Source organism: Anabrus simplex, chromosome 5 (genome assembly GCF_040414725.1).
Source record: "Anabrus simplex isolate iqAnaSimp1 chromosome 5, ASM4041472v1, whole genome shotgun sequence".
Taxonomy (NCBI): Eukaryota; Metazoa; Arthropoda; class Insecta; order Orthoptera; family Tettigoniidae; genus Anabrus; species Anabrus simplex.
Genome location: NC_090269.1, coordinates 364,968,556 through 364,989,209, shown reverse-complemented (window position 1 = coordinate 364,989,209; position 20,654 = coordinate 364,968,556). Strand labels below are relative to the sequence as shown.

Genomic DNA, 20,654 nt, shown 5'->3' with positions numbered 1-20,654 from the left:
TGAAAAATAAACAAAATGTATACTTTGCAAACTCAGACTATTGAAAAAAAAAACCTCCGTAAATGACTAAACACACTTAACACATTGCTGACCGGGTACTCCTCGCACTGCACATCCCCTGTGCCCGGCCATTTCCTGAACAACTTAATGCTGAAGCGCATGCATGGAATCACTGATTGTGATGAAATATAGTGAAGACTTTCTGAAGGAGTCCTAGTAATGTTTTTTGGTGAGGTAGGTTGTGTAGCAGTGACCTTGGTGAAGGGGTACGTGGCAACTTGTACATGTATACCTCATTTCACTCCTTTTTTTTTTTTTTTTTTTTTTGCTGGAACACACTCTGCACACTGTAATAATGAACTTGCGTTATTCAAATCACTTGGGCATTCTGAATACTTATCCGCATACAGTTCATTAAACATTTTGTCCGGATCTAAACACACGGTCAGTCTGGGAAGCGCTGTCTTTCCTACTGTATGGCTCTTTGAATGACGTAAACGTGAGGTCGGAAAAGTAAGAAAATGAATTGTAAAACAGAAGAAGAATGAAGAGTGAAAGTAACATGGAATAAACAAAACCTTCAGCTCCGAGATTCTGTCAACCAAGTTCGGAAAAGTAAGAAAATGAATTGTAAAACAGAAGAAGAATGAAGAGTGAAGGTAACGTGGAATAAACAAAACCTTTAGCTCCGAGATTCTGTCAACCAAGTTAACTCGGAACCTGTTAGCAACATTTGGCCAGCCAAACATGAGTAGACTCGGGTCCTGTCAACAATGTGTTAATTTAACCCTGTGCAGGGGCTGATAATTCATAGCCATAGGCAACAAAAACATAAAATAAAAAAAATAAACAATTGCATGCAAAATTTCAGAACATTTATTACATTTAAAATCATGAAGTTGATGTTGATAAACTTATATGATTGCCAATTTTTCTAAAAACCTCTGTTCAGCTGATGATGACGCAGTATAGCGTTGAAACTAGTACTGAATGAAACATAATATGTTGTAATTACATCTACACAACCAAATTGTAAGGTATTGAATATGGTGGACCCAAAAACTTTTAATTTCGCTCTCAGCTGAAACATCTTGTTATGTCCCATTGGGAGATGGAGTGGCAGGCCATTCCACTTCCCAATAAGCTTAGAGCGATTAAAGGAACAACGAAGGTATGGAGGACTTCCCTTCGGGCTTCGTGGAGGGAAGCCATGGTATTATGTCGTCTTCGGTTCGGCCACGGTATCTTGACTCATTCGCATCTTTTGAAAGGAGAACCCCCTCCGGTGTGTACCTGCGGCGACCATCTTACCGTGGTACACATCCTTACGGAGTGTGTGGACCTGGTCGATCTGCGCCGTAGTCTTAACCTTCCAAGTACAATCTCCCTTATCTTCTGAGATGACGAGCAGTCAGCAGACCTCGTCATCCGCTTTATGAGGGATAGCGGTCTTTTTTATCATGTTTGATGATGTCCTTTGTCCTAGTGTTTTTTTGTGTCAGTTGCGCATTTATCCCATTGACTTCATTTTAGTTTGTGTTGCGCATTTTAATGCGTTATTTTAACGTCTAACATAAATTATGTGTTAATATCTATACTAGCGGACAAAGCCTTATTCCTTTGTTTTCCTGTATTTTCTCTTATTTTATTAGAAAATAGGGCATTGCGTATTAGATCCACTGAATGTTTTAATCTCACCCTCATTTTTCTTCATCACCATTGTTTTTAACTCTAGTCAATGGATACTTTTTAAAATTTAACTTCATATCTCATGTTGTTAGTCTCGTTCCATTAGGGGCCGTTGACCTTTGATGTTAGGCCCCTTAAAACAACAAGCATCATCATCAAAACTTTTAATAAAACATTGTAATCTTAGTTTAATACGGACAAACAATGAAGTTTATTAATTTTTAAAAGAAGTTTTTATACTTGTTAACCTCTTAACCAGGGAGTTTCCACTGAGAAACAAACATTTGTAGCAGGGAATATATTTTGACTTAAAACAAGTTAGTTTGTCATGCCCATTATCATAATGTGGGTCTTGAGTTACCTCCTCACGCATTTACTTTTCCGCGAATGACGAAGGAATTCGTCCTGTCCATAATGTGCTTCCGCAAATGACGAAGGAACTCGTCCCACCCATGATGTGCACATGCCTTCATGGAAGACGAGTTATCTAGTCCTGCTGGTTTTAATTTGTATTTGGTCATTCAAACCATTTCAGTGTTTGATTCAACTTCTTGGAACTACATTATAATGAGACTATGCCTGACACTAAGAAACAACCAATAAAATGATGCCACTCTTGTAATGAAGTACATTATTATTACCCAATATGAATGTGTTTTATAACAATATAATACCATATAAATGATCCGTTACTGGACATTATAAATTTTCCAGCTAACTCATTCCTGGTTGCCAGCATTTCGCCCCCGTGTGTTAGGCTAGGCTCATCAGTTGGTACCTAGCACACCTACCAAGACGCATGGCTAGTGCATACCGTGGAGGCCAGTGCGTAGGCTAATTGGAGCCACCGGCAGTGCCAATGCACTATGAGAGACTCCATCTCACTACCAAAAATTGATGCCTGCTTGGCCATCAGATGATATAGATGTTGATTCCCATAGGGAATCTGAAATATTTGTTCCGATTGAGTAAATTTATGATACCAATATAAATGGTCCATTATAGGACATTATAAATTTTCCACCTAACTCATTCCTGGTTGCCAGCATTTCGCCCCCGTGTGCTAGGCTGGGCTCATCAGTTGGTACCTAGCACACCTACCAAGATGCATGGCTGGAGGCCAGTGCGTAGGGTATTTGGAGCCACCGGCAGTGCCAATGCACTATGAGAGACTCCATCTCACTACCAAAAACTGGTGCCTGCTTGGCCATCAGATGATATAGATGTTGATTCACATAGGGAATCTGAAATATTTGTTCAGAATGAGTAAATTTATAATACCAATATAAATGGTCCGTTATTGGGCATTATAAATTTTCCAGCTAACTCATTACTGGTTGCCAGCGTTTTGCCCCCGGAACAAATATTTCAGATTCCCTATGGGAATCAACATCTGTATCATCTGATGGCCAAGCAGGCATCAGTTTTTGGTAGTGAGATGGAGTCTCTCATAGTGCATTGGCACTGCCGATGGCTCCAATTAGCCTTACGCAGTGGCCTCCACGGTATGCACTAGCCATGCGTCTTGGTAAGTTTGCTAGGTACCAACTGATGAGTCCATCCTAGCACACGGGGGCGAAATGCTGGCAACCAGGAGTGAGTTAGGTGGAAAATTTATAATGTCCAATAACGGACCATTTCTATTGGTATTATAAATTTGCTCATTCGGAACAAATATTTCACATTCCCTATGGGAATCAACATCTATAACAATATAGCAAGAAAAGCAGTAAAAAATTAAAGTAAAGTACTACTGTACATAATATTATGAAAATAATTCTTCTTCTACCGCTTTTGCTACAACAGTGGGGTCACGGGTGTGAATTGTGTCGCACAATTGGATTTGGCCCTGTTTTATGACTGCATGCCCTTCCTTATGCCAACCCTATATGGAGGGATGTAATCTCTGTTGCGTGCTTCTGTGGTGATTAGTAGTGTGGTGTGTTGACTGATATGAAGAGGCGAGTGTTCGGACAGACACAAACGCCCAGTCCCCAAGCCAGAAGAGTTAATCAGAAGCGATTAAAATCCCCACTGACCATTCAGCCAACGAGTATATTATGAAAAGAATTGTAATACAATAATCTTCAAAAACGCTTTTCTTCAAGTCTTTATTTACAATGGTAAGCATTGAAGCACAGAGGTACACAAAGTCCAGCCTTGCAATCTGGGTACTAATACTTTTTTTCCTAACAGGTTTGTCATAACAATAACACATGTTGCACCTCCTTGTTATACTCTTATTTATTCACTGGTTGGATTGAGGTCATCTCTGTAAATCATGTTGGTACAGGTTTCAGTGATGGCCTTCCTACATGTGAGCTTCTCATTCGATTGGCTGCTTCTACAAGATTCTCTTCAAATATCTGTTCACCCAGCTCAATCAGAAAGTGCAACCTCTGTTTGGTTCCTCCAGTTTAATTGTACAGCTGATAAGTATAGAAATGAACAATGTCTACCAAATGCTAGAAGAGTTTTTACTCTTTTTTGTGCAGTAGAATGTGTCTCAATTTGCCCGGTGCTCCTATCTGCTCCAACCGTATTCTTGTTGTAGTCCACTTTTAGCTTGGGTTTTCATTCAACTTGTAACTTTCCTCTTATCTTTCCAGTGCCATAACATAAATCTTCTCCTTTTATCGGGCAATGTGCTCACCTTCCTTCCAACATTTACTCTTGAGAGCATCAGATATCCTCAAGCGATTTATACACATCTGTTTTCTTTTTTTTTTTTTACAGGGCACTTTGGAAGTAAGTCCAGTAACCGGAAGACTTGAACCTATGTATCCAATCTGGAAGCGAAATGTATTTCGCTACTTTGTCAGCATACCAGTCATTCTTCTATGCCTAGCTGTTGTGTTTCTCATCATGTTTTTTACACTTCAGTTGCAGGTATGTTGGTTTTACTCATTAGTTCTCAGTATTTATTACTTACTTTATTATTTTTTTATCTCTATAACTTAATATCGTTAATTTTTTAATACCAGGCGAGTTAGCCATGCGGTTAGGGGCGCGCAGCTGTGAGCTCGCATCCGGGAGATAGTGGGTTCAAACGCGACGGCTGCTTCCTTCCCATTCCTAGGCCTTTCCTATCCCATCGTCACCATAAGACCTATCTGTGTCGGTGCGACATAAAGCAAATAGCAAACAAAAATATTTTTTTAATATTATAGAAACTCACATTCTTGACTTTTGTTTTATTTTGATTCCCTTAAATTGAACTGTAATAAATTAGAACTAAAGTGACTTGCTTTAAATTACACCACTCAGAGTTACATGTCTTTGTTTGTTCCCCTCACTGTAAAAAGTTGTGGTAGTTTCCATTGGTCAACCTTGGTGTTGTATTCATCCACTTTATTTCATTTGTTTTTTATAAGACCTTTTTGGTTTGTGTTTTTGAGTGTTATTGAGTAGAAAGTACAAAAATTGACTATGAAACCTTGCATAACTTTAAACCAAATATACATACAATATGAACTTTCATATACCAGCCTGACCAACCACTACTTGCTTTAAAATTCTTCCCCACAATACCAAGACGTGCATTTTTGCATGCTTTAAACTGCACCATTTTATTATTTACAGCATTGCCATTGTCTCTTGCTTATCTGACCTACTCCAGAACATTTTTGGATTTTCCTTTCTTCGGACTGCTGAAAGATTGAGATGTTTTCTTTGCTCCCAACAATTTTTCTTGCTGGTTATGCCTATAACAAATCATACACGGCTGCACTTTATTTACGACTTGCCGCTCTCACTCCATTTTCTGCATTATATTCTAACACATTAAACTTGAAGGACACCGTAAAACTTGTTCTCTGGCTGATTTCCATTCCTGCTTGTGTACTGGGCGCTTCCGAATTACACCCTACACACAGCTGTGTGGGACATGGAAGCTGGAACGGCATTGTGGTACATCCTGCTTGAGGTGCATATACAGTACTTAGAATAAAGTGTGATGAACATTTCCATCTCTCTGTACATCTGCATCTTTGTGAAAAAGACAAACTCCATTTTTGGATTCATTCATGTTTCCATTCCAGTTTAACATGCATCCATTTCCACAGCCTTTCCACTTTATCTCACTCAACCCCAATATCTGATGCTTGCACCTGTCTTTAAGGTCTACGAGTTCTTTGCCATTAGTGAGAATAAGGATATTGAGGGTTCCAACTCTGAGCTGTTCCTTAGGTAATATAAATCTCTTTCTGCACCTCCGTTGAGCTTCAGATTGTTGGCAATTATAATTTCATGAGCTGTGTGTAGAATTGTCATGCCTGGTAATTTTACTTCTACATTAGAGGCTTGTTTTAGTTTTGAAAGCAACATTTATTTACCTTGGTGCAGTTGGCTTGCTAAGCCTAATGCTAAAGAGAGATTTTTGTCCCTTAGCCTTTGGCAGTCCCCTGTGACATCAACAAGGCAGTAACACTTTGATGAATTTACGTCTCATTTTTTATACAAAGACTTCATCAGGCCTTCTAAGGAAGAACTCCTCCGCCCTTAGCCATTGGTTTTGCCACAGTGTGTCAGGTTTGATACTGGCTGCCTGACCCTCGGCCAGACATTCGCAGGTAGTCCTGAGTCCTGGGGCACTTATCCCAATCGTTAATTTTAATAATCATAGATATGTACATTTTCTCTGACACCACAATATCTCAATTTATCTGACAGTGTTCACACATTCAAGATCACTGAACTAATTATTTAGAGATTTTCCTAGCTTCTAAAATGAATTTCTAATAATAAGTACCTATGGGCTGCAAAATTTTTTTTGGATGTTCAATTTCACCAATGTGATTTAGGGCATTCTTCCATGTTAGTAGGCTGGAAACGTGTACAGGGTCTCTCTTATAAACCCAGACTGTCCAGCGGCATTTCTACTCTCCAAGACCTAAGTAGCTGTACAGGAGGCGCGCGTATAGTTCTTGACCTTGCAAGGAGCGTGCACGGGTTCGACCAAGCACCAGTAGCCACTCTGAATCTCAGCTGATAACTTGGTGAGACAGTTATCATTGCAACACCGTATTTTCATATGAAAAGTTATTTTAAGTATGAGTTGGCTCGACAGGGACACAATGCATTTGTTAAGCAATTTCTCGGTGAAGTGCCACCTTCGTGAGCACAGATTCCCGTAATTGTAAATAAATTTGAAACTACTGGCTCAGTGCTCAATGAAAAACATGCATGCATATGAACAGTTTTAACAAGGGAAAGCTAGATGACATTGGTGCGAATTTTGAATGGTTGCAAAAAAAAAAATCACACACAAAATTAGCACAACAAGTAGGGGTTTCAGTTTCTTCTCCACACAGAGCTTCAAAGCTGTTAAACATCAAACTGCACAGGTTAACACGGGCCCTTTGTTTAAAACCTGCTGATCCAGCCGCAAGAGTGAGATATTATGTGTGGTATCTTGAATCATTGAATGATCGTTTATTCGACCCACAGCTTGTGTACTTTTCGTATGAGGCCTGGTTTCATCTTAATGATCATGTGAACAGTCATAACTCTCGCTGTTGGTGTGCAGAAAATCCTAATGGTGTTTATGAAGTTCCTCATTATGAAGGATGACACTTCCAGTATCTTTTATAAGGTAAGATTTCATATAAGATCGTATACACTCTTAAAGCAGGGCGGCTGCGCGTGACGTAAGTTAGTCTGAAGTAGCTGCTGTAGCACAGAGTACAAACACCGTGCGTACGGTCTCAGTTTATAAGTGAGACCCTGTAGTTCTCATCTTCATATATCTTTGACACCCCCTCTCTCTCTCTCTCTCTTTTTTTCTCTCTCGCTCTCTCTCTCTCTCTCTCTCGCTCTACTAACAAGGTGTCCCCCCGAGTTGCCTGAAAGGAGAGGTATCTGTGCTCTTTATTCTTCATCACTATTTCTTCCTGTCAGGCCACCCTCTCTGCCTCAGGTAGAATAGGTTAGTATGGAGGTTTTATCCTCCCCCAATCACAAGTTTCAGGTTGTGGCAAGGTGATGCATGGCTAGTGGGTGAGTAGCTCCTAGCGACCCCTTCCAGATACCGGGCGCCCTCTGTAGTATATAGCCTTGCCTTCGGTACATCTCCTTGGCTCTGCTGAAGGTCGACTTCATATTTTCGGAGTGCTCATGGGACCAAAAAACGGAACCTCTCTCTTCTCTTTCAAGTCTTTCAAAGGGTGGAACCCTTCAAAAAATAGCGTCAAAAATAGGTAAGAAACGCAAGCGGTATATTCCAGTTCCAGTGGATTATGTAAGTGACGAACATCTTCCTTGATTCCTGGTTGCTTCCAGGGTCGATGGTAAGAGTTTTCTTGATGAATGTCCTTTCATGATCAGCAATTCCATCGAAGAAATTGTTGCTGGTGAAGTCAACGAGATGCGCAAGCGCCCCGATGGATCCGTACTTATTAAGACATGTACGGCTGAACAGTCCAGACGACTACTTAAAGCTAAATTATTCGGAAAGGTAGAGGTGAAAATGGAGAAGTACCAAACCCTTAACCCCTGCAAGGGAGTTATGTTCCACAGATATTTGGTTAAGTCTTTCGATGATACGATGATCCGGTACCTAGCACGTTGGGGTGTAACCGGCGTGAAGAGGTTGAAGAGGCGTGTGGGTGATAAGCTACTCGATACGGGTGCTTTCATCCTTATCTTTGATGCCGAGACCATACCTGAACGGATAAAAGTGGCAATGTATCTTCTGAATGTTCGTCCATATATTCTGGCACCAATGACGTGCTATAACTGTCAAAAGTTTGGCCACACCTCATTGTGATGTACAGGTTCGACAACCTGCAAAATGTGTGGGAAGTATGAGCATGCTGTGGTTGACGGCACACCACCAACTGTGTGCGTCAACTGCCCAGGTGCGCATGCTCCAATCTCCAAGGAGTGCCCCACATTCAAGCGGGAGGAGAAGATCCAGGAGATAAAAACGCTGGATAAGCTATCATATCCAGAAGCCCGGAGGAAGTTCAAGTCCATGGCTGCTCCAGAGTTCTCCATCTCCTTCGCTGAAAAGGTGGCAAATGTGCGGATCACTCCACAGAGTTTTGTACAGAACACCAATACTGAAAATGCATCGAAAAGTCAAAGCCAGCAACAAAATGCAATAACTAAAGAAACTGGAGATTCAGTACGTGAAGCATCGAAAGGAGCGTTACTGTCGACGTTGCCTGGGAAGGGCCCTTCCCAGGAACATTCGGCTGGGAAGTCCTCCCCCCAACAGGGCTTGGGGAAAGACTTCCCCAAATAGGGCTGGAAAGTCCAGCCCTCCTTCCAATGCCCAGACTAAAAAGGAGGAGAAGGTAAAGCCACAGAGCTCCCTTAGGATATTGGAGAAGAAGCCTTCTCCAACTCAATCGGGGTTCACAGCATCCCCGAAGAAATCTGGCAAGCCATCTGCCGGCTCTCCTCCAAAAAAAACAGAAATGGTGGACAAGAGCGAGAGGCCCCAACGCCTTCTTGTTCGATCACTTTCTGGAGAACCTAATTCTCCCAGGAAGAAGGCCCACTGTTCCCGATCAATGAGATCATCGTCCGCGGAGTGCCCAGTCTCCGCGCCTCCTTCTTCTGAGGAGACAATGGAGACTGAACCACTCATTGTCGTGGATGGTGATTGTGACAAAAACGATACTGACAAAGACGGCGGAAGCTGGCAGGTAATGGATCGAACGAAGGGCAAGAAATTGGTCTGAATTCGAAGCTTTACCTATCCACAGAATGGCACTATTGCAGTGGAACTGCAGTAGTTACCACTGTCGCCTAGCTGAGTTCCGTTAATTGATATCTGTCAATGTGGCCTCCATAGTCTGTCTACAGGAATCTCGTTTGAGACCTGGACACGACACGGCTATGAGAGGATATCGTCTTTATTCCAAAGACAGAATAGCTGTGGATGGCACGGCAACTGGGGGCGTTTGTACCCTAGTTCGCTACGACGTCTTCAGCAAAGAAGTACCGCTCCGTACTCGGCTAGATGCAGTTGTAGTTCGCACTCCGTTGCCAGTAATGACAATGGTTTGCAACGTGTACATTCCACCGGATTATAACCTTGAAATGCGTGCACTACAAAATTTGATCACTCAGTTGCCTCCTCCTTTCCTTATGCTGGGAGTCTTGAATGCCCATAACATACTATGTGGTTCTCCGTCTTTCTGTGCTATGGGGAGGATGCTCGAGCGAATGATCAACCTGTTTGATCTTTGCGTGCTTAATACAGGGGAACCGACAACACATTTCAGCAGTGCACATGGCACATTCTCACACCTGGATGTCACTTTGTGCAGCCGTGCGCTAGTTCCCCTGCTATGGTGGCAAGTACACAACAACCTCTGTGATAGTGACCTCTTCCCGATAATTCTATTTCTCTTAATCAAAGACAGTCCAAAGTACCCAAGCGCTGGTTACTTCGGCGGGCAAATTGGCGAATTTACGAAACGCGCAGTGATGGCTGATGATATGCTGGAGTCTGTTGACGACCACGTTTTTTTCCATTACTACTGGAATTTTGGCTGCTGCAGAGGAAACAATTCCTTCCTCGTCTGGTATTCATCGCCGGAAACAGGTCCCATGGTTGCACCCGCTCTTGCAACGGTCAGTGCAAGATTATCCCGGTAGCTCATTAATTCTTCTCAGGGTATCCTTTTTCCGCCCATAAAATCTGAGATTTTATATGTAATTATTTAACGTGGTTTCGGAAGAGAAATTGGCCGCTGGGGTACTCGTGATGGGAGTATCAATATCCACGAGAATGACGCCCGATATCTAGAAATCATCTCGCATTTCGTTTGTAAGAACTTGTCGATTGCTTACATCTAGAAAACTTAACAACTAACCTAACTCTAAACATTACCAGAACAGAAATCATAACTCAGTCACATACTAAAGAAAATATATAAGATTATTTATTGACAAAAATTAATGTTCGAGATATAGTGAAATCTGGGTAGTATTAATTCCGTGTTATCTCATCATTTGAAAATAAGTTTGAGTCAGCGCTGGCTCATTTAAGATAAAATAGTGGAACTTAAAAAAAAAAAATGCTAACATTCTCTCATTTATAAGTTCAAATTCCAATAAATACACATGTGAACCTTCGTAGCCATGTTCCGAAAGTATTACTTTTTTTTTTTTTTTTTAATAATATTTGCGATCATTGAGCATTCAAGGAATCAAATAAAATTTTCATATTGTAAATACTGCTCTGTTAATTATTAAAGTTATCCTCACAACATATGAGACATGTTTCCTAAGTATACACTTTCGCTTGTATTAAATTGTGGCAGTGTTCACCGACCTTCCATTCATAAGTTAAAGTCTTTCATAGGTTTGAACTCCGAGTATTAGGTAATATCTTTCTAGTGTGAACAAGTAACGACTTACGAGCTAAAACAATACCACCCTCGTGCCTACGATATCTGGCTCCTAACTAACCATTGTAATATTCTTCATTTTTATATACTGAGTTAAAATCATATTTATCTGAGTAGAAATAAAAAAAAAATCTAACTAACTCTTCGAATAGTTTCTAATCTACACACTCATCTATTGTGGCTCAATGTACTCTTATGATCTGCACTGTCTCAATATTTCATTTATCTACGTGCTACTGAACGTGTATGGATAGTATAGAATGCAGGTATTTCATATCAACCTGTAAGATCACCGCTCCACGAAATACTAGATATATAATCAATCATGAGTCTATTGCATCATATATAAGAACACTCTCTCTTACGCAGTACCTGTTATTCACCCAAGTCAAACACAATATCACTGTCACGATACACAATTCTACATAATTCATGTTTTCCTTACCTTGAAAATGGTCATCTGCGCGGAATTCTCTTCTTGACGTATATTTTCAAACATGGCATAGAAACTCACTTTATATTACTAATAAATCATTAACACGTCAAATAGCAATTCTTACACTTCCCGTAGAACATAACTAAATCTCTTCACTTAAACCATTCATCAATATATAATCACATTTCAATACACTACCGTCGATACTTTAACATCCTATCGGCTTCCATTTAGCCGCATGCATATAGCCATAACTCCGAAACCATATGCTAAATATTCAAGAATTGCTTAGCAAAATACGCAGTCAATAACCTCTATTTTTAATAACAGTAATATGAATTCATATGCCCTCTTTCTCTGACGAAAGGAATACTTAATTTGTCAATGATCATCGTATTGCGCAGGTAATTTGTGACGTAAACTATACTCAGGTAAAACGAGATTAATCGAACCTTTACTAGTAACTTAGACTCATTGATTCTAGCTCTACTCAAGTAACATACCTTTCTCTTATCGGATATTATTTCCACTGTCGATGTGCTAGTGTAGTATCCAGTATATGTCATTCTAATTCATCACTTCCATCTAATTTTAAAATCTTAAGTATTTCACACATTACTTATATTACACACGCGTTCTTAATTACTTCATAAATCACCAAACTCTCAGCACATGCCAAAATAGATTGAGGGTGCAGATATCAAGAAACTACTCTACTATAGAAAAGTATGGACTTAGCTCGTCAGTTGCTACATCTGGTCTGGTGGTTGCTCCGTCCTTCACTTGCTGCTAGACCCTCAGATTGGAACTGGATCTCTGTCTGAACTGGACATTCACGGTCATCTGCTGGTTACATAGCTCGTCAGACCACTTCGTATCATCCGGTCTTTCGGCTGGCCGATGCACATCCAACGTCATCATCTCCACTGGTTGGTCTGTCCAATAATCTCCGCCTGGTCATCTGATTCGACGGTACATATCCCCAGTTCGGTCCATCTTGATGAATTAGCTGACAGTCATCATCATGTATCTGTTGACAATGAAAAGAATTCTCTGTGCGCAGTAATTAGTCATGATATTCTGCATTTTCTGTTATTTAAAATAATCGTTAAAGTTTTTCTTTCTGTAAAAAGTTTTCTCCGTAAATAATTATTATTTTTTACTGCTACGGTAGTTATACTCTTCTCGTGTGTAGATATTAAATATTTCACAATGGTGAATTCCGATTCTTTCGATCGTTACGTTGCTACTTGATATTCCAAATCCGTCGTATATCACCAAAATTTATATATTTATATTTTTTTCTCGGCTCATCTACTGGCATACAGCGATGAATACTTTAATTATTTGCTGTCGCGAATATATATAATTAATATTCTTCTTCAGTAGGCAAATCTATTCTTGGAATATGTAGATCTGCTCGCATCTGCGTCTTGTCTACATGAAAGTAATTTTTTAGAGTCTCGTTAAACAATTCACCCGCTGCTATATTTTTTTTTAAAACAATTCAAATGAGCCTCTACTGTTCTCCAGTGTCTTCGAAACCTATCCTTTCCGTGACGTACATAGCCTCCTATACGTTGCATTGATACGAAGTTCATTGCCTTAGTAGATCGCATGGGCCATACCTTCCTACGCCGCCATTTTGTTGTTGGTCTACGAGATGCGAACGGGCACATTTAATCCCCCTGGCATGAAGAAAATATATTGGTCACGATATATTTTCTCATTGTTAACTTGAATCTCAAATGTGACTTTGCATCTCGTATATTCTCTGCCATTGCGATATTATCTATTCGATTATCGAATATCAGCAGATTGATATCGATTACGTCCTAGTTGCATTAATTTGTTTACATGTCCCGTAACCATGTATTTGGCAACTGCTTTTTCTTCATTCAAGTGGTCGTAATAAAGATATTTATTTCTTCCTCTTTGCGCATTTCACAATGGTAGGTCATTTAATGGCTTTAGACTTTCTTATCTCTTAAGTTCTTATTACATTTGCTGATTCTCTTGGAAGTACAACTTGATATTGCATGCATTATGTACGTTACGATATTTGCCATTTAAACTTGCTATTTCGTACGCATTATTCCCAAGTACGCGTTCGATTCTGTAGGGACCATTGTATAACGGCAGAAATTTAGCACATATTTTTGCTGGTGCATTTGATATTGGTGCAGTCTTAACCAGAACTAGATCTCCTTGTTTGAAATGTGGATGGAACTTCTTATTCCGTAGTCTTCTTAACCGTTTTTGAGACTGATCCTTGAGTCTCTGTTGGATCTTTAGATTTATTTCTTGAGGATCTGGCTTTTTCTCTAGCTGCATAGTGAAAATGCTATCCCATGTTCTCTGTGGGTGAACATTTTTATGGGCTACGCTAGGAATTTGAGCTATTGATTGATTAACCGTGTTGTTTAAACTTTCAGCTATGATATCTAGCATATCTATCCATTTCCAATGTTGTTGACTACAATATATTCTCCCGAATTTCAGATTTTTCATAGCTCTCCTCTTCGATTGCAACGATTTCCTCAATTCTCATGATTAATTCCGGCTCTATTTCTGTGCTAAGATCTTTTTCTTCTAGTTCTTGGCTCTCTCCGTCCAATAGATCCACTTCTTTTCCCTCGATCTTCAACCATTCGTTTTCTTCAAGTGTGCTACTAATTTGAACTCTTTCTACAGTTCTATTTCCATCATTTTCTACCACTGGAAATCGAATTTCACCCTTATCCATATCAATTGTCATCCTAGAGCTTATCATGAAGTCTATTCCAAAAATGACGTATTTTATTTTCTTCATAACCATGAATGGATGCTCAAATTCATATTTTCCGATCTTTATACTTAAGTAGGCTTGTATCTTGCATTCAACAGACTTGTCTGGAATTATGCCTCGGATTTTTACACCAGATACAGGTATGATTGGTATCTGTATTTTCTGATTTAGCTCTTGGAATAAGGTATATGACATTACACTTATGCTAGCTCCAGAGTCCACTAAACAGTACAATCGGGTGTTGAACACTCTCACAACTATTACTGGTAACTTGAATTTTGGTTGAGTTTCGTGACAAGTATCTTCTTTAATTAAATCTTCAGGTTGAATGTCCCAATGATCTATTTGTGCTACTACCCAACTGCGAATTTTGACAATATTCACTAACGGTTTAATATTTACAATTTCGTGTTTAACTAGTTCATCATCGGCGTTTTTTTTTTTTTTTCGCTCAGATGTTTGGGAAATTTCTGTGTTCCCATGATTTTCATGCTCCTTCCAACCTTCTTCCTGTCTTCTTCGTTTATAATTCTGAAGTTCGAGACTTTCTGCGCCTTCGAGGTCGCCGTTTATATCCTTATTTTTGATGGCTTCCTCCCATCGGCTCCTATTTTGTCTCTCTTCTCTTAGCTCTTGAAGATATCGCCTATTCTCTTCATTTTGATTATATTGTGCAGGTCTTCTCCTCTCATCGTATCGCCTTCTGTTCCTCTGATATGGTCGACTTCTATTGTTCCCATATCGAATGTTACTCCTATACTGGAAACTATTTCTATTTCCAATTTGCCCACATCTTCCGTGCTGTTGACCACTATACTGACAATAACATTTTCTTGGTTCTTTGTTCTGGGCTCTAACACAATCTTCTGTCCTAATTTCATGACCCTTATCTAGTCCTTGGTTAGTGATTTCGGAGCTGAGCGTATTGACTGCTTCTATTTGTCTTATATTTCTGGGGTTCCTCTCTATTAAGCAGGATGACGTTAGGTCGATCTGTCTTAATCGTCTTTCCATGTCAATAGCAGTTTGTATATCAGAGGCTGCTAATAATCTTTGTATTTCGAGTGGTAATTGCCTCTGAATAGTTTTAATTGCCTCCAGTTCGCTAGGTGGAGAATCTAAGTCCTGAAAACGATGAAATTGTAGGGAGAAGAAATCACTAAAGCGAGTTTGGCCTGCAGTCGAAAATTTCCTTGAGTACAGCTCTAATCTTAGCTGTTGCTGGATCTCAGGATCCCAGAGCTTCTTCAGGAAAGCTACCTTAAACTCGTCATAGTTATGGAATGTGTACTTGAAAGCCTGGAACCAAATATTTGGGTTCCCGTCCAGATGTTTTTCGATAATTCTCAATTTCTTTTCCTCCTGAATTTTTCCTTCCCTAAAATATTCCTCTATGTCCCTAAGGAATTGTTTCGGTGAGGTCTTAGCCGAACCGTCGAAATGTTTCGGGCGGTCGTCGTAATTTTTAATAATATTAATTATCGTGCTTCCTTCACTCTGATTACTACCGTTTAATATTTCTATATCTCTTCTACTTGGGTCGCTTATCCCTGAAGGTGTGTTCTCTCTCTCATTAATCTGTACCTCTACTGCTCTATGTCTATCACTAGAGCTTGAGGCCATAGATTTCGCCGTGTGTGATTCCACCTTCATCTCCTGTATTTCCCTTCTGATCTGATTCACCACTTCTTCCGTCTTTTCGATTTTTCGTTCCGATTCCACCTTGTTATCTTCTATTTTCTGCTTCAATTCATCAATTTTCTGTGCTACTTTGCTCGCAGCTTGGTCATATTTCTCATCTAAGTCTTGTTGCCTTAGATTTAATCCTTGCATACCAGCTGTTATATCATTTATTTTCTCTTCTTCCAATTTTCGGATCGTTTCCTGGCTCTCTGTTACCATCTCATTTATTTTATTTATTTCCTCGTGTATTTCCCTGTTTCTATTCTCCATGGTTTCAGTCAACCTCGTCTGCATGTTTTGGATTTCGTTCTTAACTTCATATACTTCCGACCGTGTTTTCGCTGTTTCTTCAGTCGCTTCTTCTTGTTTCTTGCGTAGCTCATCGATCATCCCTTTGTGTTCATCTTCTATTTTTCTAACGAATTCTTCTAAAGATTCTTTCTGTTTTAGCTGATCCTCTCTTCTTTCCTCTCTCATCTCAATGATGCATCTCTGGAATCTTGATTCCCGTTCCTGTTCTTTCTCTTCTTGTTTCTGTTGCCATTCTTCTTGTTTCTTGTGCAATTCTTGCATCAACTCATTATGTTCTTTCTTTCTTTCTACATGGGAAAAGTATGCATCATCCATCACGGCACATACTCCGTCATCACAAGTGTGGACAAAACTCCGCCGTATTGTTGGAGTACAGAATGTGCCCTTAGTACCTGGAATCTCCATTAATGGACTAAAAATTCTGGAAAAAATTATAGAGAATAGACTGCAAAAAATTGTAGAACCACTTTTAGAAGAGGAACAATATGGCTTTAGGCCTGGAAGATCAACAACAGGTCTCATATTTGCGGTCAGGATGCTGATGGAAAAACATTGGGAAAAAGAGAAGCCTTTATATCTACTGTTCCTTGACATCGAAAAGGCCTATGACAGCATACCAAGGGAGCTTATTTGGGAGTGCCTGAGAAAGCTCGAAGTTCGAGACAGTCTAATTTCAAAAGTTGAGGTGCTTTACGAGAAAACCAGAAGCTGTGTACAAGTCGGTTCTGGACTGTCAGACTGGTTTGAGACAAAAATGGGAGTACAACAAGGTAGTGCTTTGTCGCCCCTATTATTTATCATTGTAATGGATACCATATTAAAGGCGCTAAAAGAAAAGGGGCAACAATACTTAAAAGCTTTTGCATTTGCAGATGATGTAGTAATTTAGGGTAACTCAGAGAAAGATGTAGAAGAGAGACTGCAGGGGTGGAGTAAGGAGTTTGAGAGTTACGGATTAAACCCTCACTGCAGGGCCGTCAAGTTCTGTTTACCCTCAACGCTGTAATGTTGAGAGCTAATATAGACAGGGGGTGTCCACAGGGAGGAGTATTATCACCAACATTATGGTGTCTGGTAGTGGATGAACTACTTACCAGGTTAAATGTTGGAGGAATATACGCCCAAGGCTATGCAGACGACATAAGCCTGATGGCGGTAGTAAATTTCCCCAGTACGGTTTCTGAACTCGTACAGGGCTCTCTACGAAGGGTGGAAAGATGGTGCCACGAGACAGACTTGTCGGTTAATCCCGATAAGACGGAGCTTGTGGTATTTACCAAGAGGAGGAGGCTAGACGGACTGTCAGAGCCTTTCCTATTTGGGAAAAAATTAGTTAAGACAACTTCGGTTAAGTACCTAGGGGTAATCCTTGAGGCAAGACTGAGTTGGAAGAAACACATAGATCATAAGGTGGATAAGGCTCGCAAAATTATGTGGGCCTGTCGCAGGGCCGTCGGGAAGACTTGGGGCCTAAGACCTAAGGTGGTCCAGTGGCTCTATATCTCCATTGTACGGCCCACGATCACCTATGCATCTATAATTTGGTGGCCAGGCTCAGAGAGCAAAACTGTGAGTACCAAGTTAAACAGTGTCCAAAGACTTGCGTGTCTAGGAATAACAGGGGCACTGGATACTACACCATTATGTGCAATGGAGGCCATCCTAGGCTTTCCCCCATTACATTTATATGTTAAAGTAATAGCGGGAATGAGTGCCTATCGCCTTTGGTCACTCGGAGGATGGTCCTTCAAAAACCCGAATAGAGGTCATGCCTCTATTCTTACCAGGCTTCACCAGACTTGCCCTATGACAATGATGATCGGGGATCTGATGAAGCCTAGCTTTAATTTGAATTATAAATTTACAGTGGTGATACCCACAAGGGAGGAGTGGGCCGCGGACGCTGGGGCCCGTCTTAAGTCTGGGGGCTGTACGTGGTACACGGACGGCTCGCGGACGGAGACGGGCACAGGCGCCGGGGTCTGGGGGCCTAAGACAAGGCTCTCCCTTCCTATGGGTAAATATGCTACTGTTTTCCAGGCTGAAGTATACGCAATACTAGCCTGTGCTGTAAATATATGGAATATGCCTGGACATAGAAGACATATCACTATTTGTAGTGATAGCCAGGCAGCGCTAAAAGCACTATGTGCAGTTAAAACAACATCAAAACTGGTATGGGAATGCCAAAGGATGTTAGATCAGCTGTGTGAGCTTAGCTCAGTTACCCTATTATGGGTTCCTGGGCACACAGGTATCAGTGGAAATGAAGAAGCTGACAAACTAGCGAAACAGGGCTCAATGGGTTCCTTCATAGGACCAGAGCCTTTCCTGGGAGTGTCACTCCGAAGTGTGAGACTGGCAATATCCCAATGGATAAACCAGTCTCACCTAGATATTTGGAAGAGGTTAACCATAGCAAGACAGGCACGTGAACTTATCAAAGGGCCTAGTCAAAGCTATAAAAAGGTCCTAATGAACTTGAATAGGACCAGAATGAGAATGGTAGTTGGACTGTTAACAGGCCACAATACCTTACAGAGACACCTACACATCATGAAAATCACCCAGGATCCGATGTGTAGAAGATGTGGTAAGGAGGAGGAGACCTCCGCGCATGTGTTATGTCAGTGCGAGGCTTTTGCAAGCACTAGACATCGATTCCTGGGCTCACATTTTGTGAGCCTGGAGGACATCAGGAACGCCAAAATCCGGACACTGGTATCCTTTATAGGAGCACTAGGGCTGGACTAGGCAAACCCGTTCAAGGGGCACAAAGGGTCTTCATAGACCTACGTGTGGAGCTCTGCGAAAACAGGGCTCACCCATTTCTTATCTATCTATCTATCTATCTATCTATCTATCTATCTATCTATCTACGGATTAAACATCAACAAGGCTAAAACGGTGGTGTTAAAGGTACAGAAGGGTGACAAATCAGCCAGAAATCATGCTAAATGGCATTAAGCTGGACAGTGTCACAGAATTTAAGTACTTGGGTAGTATAATGTCCAAGGATAACTTAGCTAAATATGAAGTAAATAGTCAAATCAGAAAAGCAATACATTTTTACCTCCAAGTAAGACAGCTACTATGGGATAAACAAGTACCACTCAAAACCAAGATGACACTGTATAAATCATACTACAGCCCTATCCTCTCATACAGTCTGGAAACCGCTACATGAACAAGAAAGGACAACTCGAAACTCCAAGCAGCAGAAATGAAGTTCCTACGCACAATGATCCAGAAGACCAGGAGGGATAAATTCAGGAATGAAAAAGTCAGAGAAGATATAGGACTAGAAGACTCCTTACTCCAGAAGATCCAAAAGGCAAGACTGAAGTGGTTTGGTCATGTGAAAAGAATGAGTGCCGACAGGTCTGCAAGAAAGGAGTATGAAAGAGAAATCAGGGGGAAGAGACCAATGGGCAGATCTAGAGAAAAATGGACAAACTTAGTGAAGAAGGATGTAGAGGTCAGGATTGTGAGTGGATTGTGAACGAAGAATGGTTCATGGACAGAACAAAATGGAAGGGGCTCCTATACCACACCTGGGAAACTGGAGTTGGTCAACGATGATGATGATGATGATAGTTACGATTCCTTCAGTCATTTCCGACCACATTGCGTCCCATTTCGCAGACACGTCCAGCTCTAGGAGATACGACTCTGCATTTCTTCCAATTAAGCACGAAGCAGAGGCACACCATCTCTCTTCTGCCTCTAGTGCTTTGCAACCCCACAACATGCCCTTCCCGGAGTAGGAATTGCAGAATGCACTCGCGCTTTGCAGAGATAAGGCTCCTGGACCAGACAAAATCCATAATCAAATGATTAAGCATTTGAGTGACAGGTATCTCAAGGATATCCTCACCCTATTCAACAGAATATGGAGTGAGGGTGTGTTTCCATCTCAGTGTGTGAGGAATTGTGATACCAGTTCCACAGCAGGTAAAGATCCAAAACTTCTGGATAGTTATAGGCCAATATGCCTTACAAATGGCCTCTGTAAGCTGTTTGAAAGGATGGTTAACCGGCGTCTTGTGTGGGCCATGGAAAAGGAGGGTCTCTTGTCTAACTACCAGTGTGGTTTTCGCTCTCATCGATCTGCCACTGATCATCTGGTCAGACTGGAGAGCGCCATTCAGGAGACCTTTCTCCGGAAGGAACACCTAGTCGCCGTGTTTTTTGACCTGGAGAAAGCTTACGACACTACCTGGCGGTATGGGATTCTCTCCACACTACACCAGTGGGGATTTTGGGGAAATTTGCCAACGTTTATTGAGAACTTCCTGTCCCTCCATCTCTTTCAAGTCCAAGTAGGGAATGCATTTTCTCAATATTACGTTCAGGAAAATGGAGTACTAAGTGTCGCGCT

At 40.9% G+C, this 20,654-nt stretch overlaps 1 protein-coding gene across 1 annotated transcript in view; it reads left to right on the top strand.

Moving 5' to 3' along the window:
• wwk (white walker) overlaps positions 1-20,654 on the top strand; it is a 260,834-nt gene that overhangs the window by 116,014 nt on the left and 124,166 nt on the right. The window contains exon 8 of the mRNA XM_067147682.2: positions 4,426-4,578. Coding sequence (XP_067003783.2) covers positions 4,426-4,578 — 153 coding nt within the window. The remainder of the gene's footprint in view (positions 1-4,425; positions 4,579-20,654) is intronic.